Raw genomic sequence first — 7358 nt, 5'->3', positions numbered from 1 at the left:
GAGCACAGGCTCCGGACGCGCAGGCCCAGCGGCCATGGCTCACGGGCCCAGCCGCTCCGCGGCACGCGGGGATCCTCCCGGACCGGGGCAGGAACCCGCGTCCCCCGCACCGGCAGGCAGACTCCCAACGACTGCGCCACCAGGGAAGCCCCAATTCTGTTCTTTTTAGTGGCTATAATAATATTTCATAGTATGGATGTTCTGTGGTATGCTTAACTAATTGCTGATTGGTGAACAGTTTGAGCTGATGACCATTTTTGTTTGTTTTGCTGTCTCATTTCTGCAGTGAATATTATTGTGTATGCATCTGACTGACACAGTCTGTGTCAGTGTTTCTTTTGAGCAGATTCCTAAACATGGCCTTGCTGGGTCAAGGAGTGTGCACAGATTTTTAATATTTTATTGTTTTTGCCAGTAAAGGTTGTTTAAAGAGGAAGGTGAAAGATAAGGAGAAATTTTTCTTTATGATCCCCCCCAGTTTATTTAAGTGGTAGAATATGTGGCCATTTGGATGCTTTCTGCCAAAAGGGAAATATCTAGTCCTTTTCACAGCCAGATCAAAGCCCAGATTGCATGTCCCTCGTGTAATTCTGTAATGGCTCAACAAGGATAGCTGGTTGTCTAGTAGTCACCTGGTGAACATAACTTTCAGATTAATAAGGAACAAACACATCTGAGCTCCTCAGAGCAGTTTATCGTCATATTGAAGTTTCACAGTAAGGGCAAGAATTACATTCTAGTTGAGAAAAACCAAAGTTGTCATTTTTAAATGTAAAATTTATCTTCTGTGTTTTATTTTTGTGGAAAGCAAATATGTATTGTTTAAACTGAGTGATTGGATACTGATGAAACAGGAGTGATATGTAAATCCTCACAGGCTTTTCCTCTTTTAAGATGTTAGAAATTTTTTGGCACTATGATTGTTTTTCAAGGAAACATTAAGTGCGGTGCAGCCTTTTCCCTTCTGTTTGCTTCCCCAGTTGTGTATATATCTTTTTTTGTTTTTAGCTTAAAGTATGGAAGATTAACTCTCATTTTTCTTTCAGCCTTGGCTGATGTTCTTGGTGATAGTGGAAGCTCTGGGCTTGTTATCGCTGAAGGCCCTGTTATCCCTGAACATAGCCTTGACCAGGAAACAGCACTGAACTTAAAAGAAGATCATGAAATAGAAGTTGATGTACTAAAAGCAAGTGTTGACTTACCAGAAGAAAAGCCTCCAATTTCTGATGATTCTCCTGATACTCAAGAAATTCATGTAAAAAAAATAATTTTTTATTTCTTTGTCAGTCTTGCAGTTTTGGTTTAGTTAGGTTTCAAACAGTAGTTCAAATCTAATGTATTCATTTATTTGACTGCTATGTGAAAACCTCTTTATAAAAATCTGTGTTCAAAAAAGTATATAAATATATTGTGGAATTACGGAGCACATCCTTTAAGAAATTGTTTTTCATGAAAACCAAAAGGCTGTGTTAAAGAAGTCACAATTTTAATAATTTAATTTTTGCTCAGTATCCAGTTCAAATGAAAGTTCTTTTAGCCATAAGAAAACAGATATTGGTTACTCTAGAGACAAGTATGACATCGAAACTATCCAGAGCGTATATTTGAGAATAATTGAGTACAGTTAAATAGGATTCTTTCCCACCCCCCCACCCTCCCCACCCCCCCATTCATACTTGTGGGAAAATACTGTTCTGATGGCTGGGGTTTAACTTCTTAGACGCTCCGGAAAGGTGGGGGCTTTTTTGTGTGTGGGGGGTGGGGGTTGGTATTTAATATGACTTACATTTCCTAAAATTCCACCAAATCTCTTTTATTATCAGCAGGCAACTTTTATGTGATACATGAATTTAAGATGAAGAAAAATCACCTCTTCTAATTATTTATAGAGATGTGATTGTATAATATTTGGGAGGTTTAACTCATAGAAATGTTATGGTTATCCATATTCAGTTTCATGAGTATTCTCACTGTGAGTTAGATGGATAAAGTCCCTGTTCCTTCAGCTGGGAAGCTAACAGAATTTGTGGGCATGGTGTAAATGGGAATCCCATTTCTGGGTATTTCCAGTCTTTCATTTCACTGAATGTTTGGGGAGTGGGAAAATGTCATTGTTTAGGTGGGTGGTAATGTTCTACCTTCTTGGTCAGGAGATCTCTCTGTTACTTTCTGCCTCCTCCTTTTTCTCCCCTTCCCTTACCAAAAGGTAAATGCAAGGAGCATTCCTTCTTCCACCAAACCCTTGCAAGAGAGGTACTGAACTTGAAAGCCTTAGGAATTTCATGGTTTATGCAGCCCCAGCAAAGGGAAGAGGATTGAGTCTAGCCCAAGGGAGCTTATGTAGGTGAATTCTTCTTCAACCTTATGGGGATCATGCTGTTTAGAAAAAGTGTGGTTAGTTAGGTAATTTGGGGATTATCATTAAAACACAGTTTGGGGGTTGTTTCTTTTTCTCTGGTTAATTTTTCTTTCCTTGGGTGAGAATAGAATAAGTCCTTAATTATCACAACTGTTAGCATCATAATAATTTTTAAGGTTTTGTTAAGACTGCCTTTTTTAGCCAGGGAAATGTAGAATTCTACTTTTAATTCCATTCAGAATCTCAATCTTTTTCTATCTAGTTATTTTGACTGAGTGAGAAAGTCTGATTGCTTAAATGGATATTTTATAAAGTAAACCCATAAGTACATGTCATATCAAATGTAGTTTATGTTTAACAATTCATACACCGAGGGAGAGGTGGTCATGAAAAAAATTTATGCTTTAGGTTAAAATAAGTGTGTACATTAACAGTCTCTTATCTTTAATTCATTTTAGGTAACTGAACATGAAAAGCTTGAAGTTCAAGATTCAGGACAAGAGGCTAGGAATCTTTCATTTAGTGAGTTGTATCCCTCAGGAACTCTTAAGCTTCGATACAATTTTGATACCATTGAGCAACAGTTTTGTGACTTACCTGATAACAAAGACTCTGCTGAGTGTGACGTTGCTGAAGCAGATGGGGAACTTTTTGTGCCACAGAGCAACTTTACCTTGATTTTGGAAGGTGAAGAAGGAGAAATAGAGACCGGTGATTGTGCAGCATCTATTGTGCTAGCTAAAGCAGCTAATGCAGCCACTGAGGAAGAACATGTATACAGTGGGGAAAATGATAATCATGGACATGTTGCAAATTTGCCATCTGTCATAACTAGTGATCAGGAGTCCCAAAGGGTAGAGACATTACCATATGTGCCTGAACCAATTAAAGTAGCAATCGCAGAAAATTTATTAGATGTAATTAAAGACACAAGAAGTAAAGAAATTACTTCAGATACAATGGAACAGTCCATTCAAGAAGACATACCTTTAATAAGCCAAAAGGTAATGTGTTCCACCAAGTTAGCCAAATCTACATTTAAGACTGTTCAGGAAACAAGTACCGTGACTATAAATGTCAGCGAGGTTAATGACATGATTTCCTCCAGAACTCGCAACAGAGGACGTGTCCAAAACCTGAATGTCAGATCGGCACAACAGGAAGAGTCAGCAGATGTTGCTGCTCCTGAGATGCTGGGACTTTCAGTTATGAAGAAAACTAGGAAAACAAAAGAAATTTCGGGGGCTTTTGAAAGTGCCTGTTCTGATGATAAAGGAACATCTCATAACCAGCAAATACCTCAAAATTCTATTACTCCTAGGAGAGGAAGGAGAAGAAAAGAAATTAATCAAGACACTTTAGAAAATATTAATTCTGTGGAACCAGAATTACAGGTTACTCCAGGTAGGGAATTAAGAAGGTTAAAATCATCTCAGCTGTTGGAACCAGCAACTGAAGAAACTTCTTTTAGAAAAGAAGTTAAGCTTTCATCTGTTACAAAAAGGACTCCTAAACGAATTAAAAAATCTCTCGAAAATCAGGAAAGTGTTGAAGTTATAAATGATCTGAAAGTCAGTAAAGTAGCAAGTCCTAGCAGAAGTACCAGGAAATTGAGAAGTGCTAATTTGGAAACTTCTAAAAATACAGGATATAAACAAGATGGGGAGTCCATTGAAGAGCAACTGCCAATTCAACATAGTAAAGGGGTTAAAAAGAAAGAAGTTAGTGCGTCAGATGTAATAGAAGATTCCAAACTTGGTTCATCCCAGTTGACTCTTCAAGCAGAATTTGATACTCCTGCTACACCTAGGAAACGTGGTAGACCAAGAAAAATTAATCCGTCTGAAGATGTAGAATCTAAGGCTGTTAAGGAAGCAAGAAGTCTCAAGAAGAGAGAAGGTCTCAGCATCCAAAGGAGATCTACAAGAAACACCCCAGCTAAAAGTGAAAATGCTGATGTGGGAAAACCAGCTTTAGAAAAATCAGTTTTAGTGCCAAATGAGGAACTTGTTACAGCAATGAGCTCTAAGAAGAAGCTTACAAAAAGGACTGAAAACCAAAGCCAAAAACATTTATTACACTCAATATCGGAAAAGTGCATGGATGAAGAAGTGACAGACAAAGAACCAAATGACCAAGAAGAAAAATTGCTTGCCACAGTTGCTTTGACTAAATCTTCCCATAGCACAAGGACTAGATCTAGCAAGACCATCTTGTTGCCAGACCTTTCTGAACCAAAAAATGAGTCTTTTTTATTTTCTTCTCCTGTGTCAAAGGTTCCAAGGAAAGAGAAAGGTACTTTTATTTCTTTTCAAAGCATAATTTTCATCTCATTCAAAGTCTTCAGTTGAAAAAAAATTTTGTTGGTTCAAACATGATTAGATTTTGTGTTAAGGCACTAATGGATTATTTCTTCTAAAAATGATGTGTAGTTACAGAGAATTCCTCCCCCTTCAAAAAACAAAAACCAGTTTTGATCTTTTGATAGTAAAATTTAAATATTTTATATTTTAAAGTTTATTTTTAGATTCAAGAATTTCTGTTTCACCATGACTTTTTAAATCCTATCATTCACTTGACACAGGTTTAATTTTTTAGAATAGTATTATTTCTCTTCATTCTGCCCTTATATCATGTGACTTAATTTTGGTTTCTCCCCAGATAGAACCATCATTTTTGGCTCATATCCCAGGTGACGTCCACAACTTCAAATTGTTTTGAAGGGAAACAGCAGTAAAATTCTATTGATTACAATACAGAAGTTATTTAAATCCATATTCCCTATTGTCTATGAACAGGCAAGGCTACATGCCCAGCCTTCCTCACTGACGATAAATGAGCTAATGATTGTACTGTTTGGTTGGTATAGTTCATACCTCCTCAACAGGAGTGATGTCTCTTCCAAAAGGGTGAAAATATCTTACTCTTTTTTATGTATAAGGCAGAGATATACATAAAGTACATAAACAGATATACAGTATTATCTGTGCTATTAAGATTTCTTGCGGGGGGTGGAATTCAGTGAGGGAGACAATTAAGGAAAAAGGTCTAAGAAGGTGCTGATAAAGATTAGGGACTTGTAAGTAAAGTAGGTGTCTTCGTTGTTCTACTAAACTTTTTTAAACTATTGCATGCATTTTTAAATGCATTGGTGAACATCCTATATAGTTGCTTCCTGACTTGGGGAAGGCCAAGAGAAAGATAAGTCATTTAAAAACCTGCAAACTGAAATTTTCTGTCTTCAACATTCACTGTGTAAAAACCTCTTTAAGTATATTGTATTCATGAAGTCCAGTTGTTAAATTTACATAGCACAAGCCCAGGAAAGGGCCCTTTGCCATAGAATTGATCGTTTGACCAAAAAATGATCTGTAGTTATAGGAGATTTTGGTAGTACTGTATAATCCAGTTTTTTCATGCTGTTGGGAAAGTGTGGTTATGCTTATACTTGGCATGGAGGAAAATGAAATGACCAAATGTGTGAGATTTTAGCTGACTTTACTAAGCTGCTATTTTAGATAAAAGTTAAAATGAAAAGGAACAGTGAGTGGTAGAAGAATGTCATTAACAATTCTTTTATACTTTTCTAATGACTATTTTAGAGTATAGTAAACGCAAAATTGGGGGGTTCTTTTGGTAGAGCATAGCCAAACATCTCAGTGATTCTGATATTTGTTATCTTTACATAGTCGTCATCTGTATACATGTTAACTATAACTTTTTTCTGTAATAAAAATAATATATGCCTGCCACAGAAAATTAGAAATTAAAAGTATTTAGTCAACTAGAGGACCAGTAACCACTGTTCACATTGTCTTGTATATCCTTCTAGTTGAATATATAGTTTGTTTTTTATGAAACCCAACAAACTACGGTTTGTGTATAGATATATATACTGCTCCCCCCACCTCCTACTTATTTCATGAGCATTTTTCCTCAAAACCCTGAGTGTTCGTGGTTTTGTATTTTTTTGTTTGTTTTTTACACATTGATAGAGTCCACGTGTGGCATTTCATCTCACTTATGTGCTGCAGATTACTCAAGCATTCTTCTGCCAGGTATTTGAATTGTCTACAGATTTTCTGGTATTAACAATAAGCATCTTCTAGTATGACGTTAGAGAGAGGTTAGATAAGAAATTTGGGACTGAGATTTCTCACTTCTGCCACGTACTAGCTGGGCAGAAAATCATTTAACCTTTCTGAATCTTGTTTTCTCATCTTTACAATGTGGGTAATAATGCCTACTACGTAGGGTTCTTGTGAGTATTGAGTATTCACTATTAACACCATCATTAGTTTCCTTTCTTATTTTGCCCTCAGATTATAGTTTCTACACTCTTACAATACCTTCTGTCCCTTGTACCTATTTAACTTGCATTTAAAAACAAAAACAAAAACTGGGCTTCCCTGGTGGCGCAGTGGTTGAGAGTCCGCCTGTGGATGCAGGGGACACGGGTTCGTGCCCCGGTCTGGAAAGATCCCAGTCGCGGAGCTGTATAACTGATTCACTTTGCTGTACACCTGAAACTAACGCAACATTTTTAATCAACTACACTCCAATATAAAATAAAATGTTGAAAAAAATGTACCACCAGAAAACAAAAAAAAAAAAAAAAAAAAACTGCTTCAAGGAGGGGTGGGAGGTACAGAGAAGAGTGGATACAGAAATATTATATGATTAGAAAGCTGGAGGCCATCCTCTATTTAATTGAAACATGTCAAAGAAACAGATATTAGAATCACTAACTAAAAAGAATGTAAAGCTTTACATTTCAATAGATTTTCTTAAATTCCATTACTCAGCAGCAGATATTTAAGAAGGGTTTGCTGTATACCTGAGTCTATACTAGGGTATACATTCACCAGTTCATCTGATTCTCAGTATAACCCAATGTAGTACAGGTACTATTATTCCTTATTTCCACAATGAGGAAATTGAAATTCAGTGAAACTGAGCACCCGCATCACCCAGGTAATGAATAAATAGTGATGTCTTG

The 7358-nt window shown here is 36.7% G+C and overlaps 1 protein-coding gene across 1 annotated transcript in view; it reads left to right on the top strand.

Annotated features, from left to right (window-relative positions):
* The window catches only part of AHCTF1 (AT-hook containing transcription factor 1), a 68303-nt gene that overhangs the window by 54856 nt on the left and 6089 nt on the right, over nt 1–7358 (top strand). Inside the window, exons 31-32 of the mRNA XM_007467524.1 lie at nt 1047–1255; nt 2818–4654. Coding sequence (XP_007467586.1) covers nt 1047–1255; nt 2818–4654 — 2046 coding nt within the window. The remainder of the gene's footprint in view (nt 1–1046; nt 1256–2817; nt 4655–7358) is intronic.

Source organism: Lipotes vexillifer, unplaced genomic scaffold (genome assembly GCF_000442215.2).
Source record: "Lipotes vexillifer unplaced genomic scaffold, Lipotes_vexillifer_v1.1 scaffold1705, whole genome shotgun sequence".
Taxonomy (NCBI): Eukaryota; Metazoa; Chordata; class Mammalia; order Artiodactyla; family Lipotidae; genus Lipotes; species Lipotes vexillifer.
The sequence above is the reverse complement of the archived record's forward strand: the minus strand, read 5'-3'. Positions and strand labels throughout refer to the sequence as shown.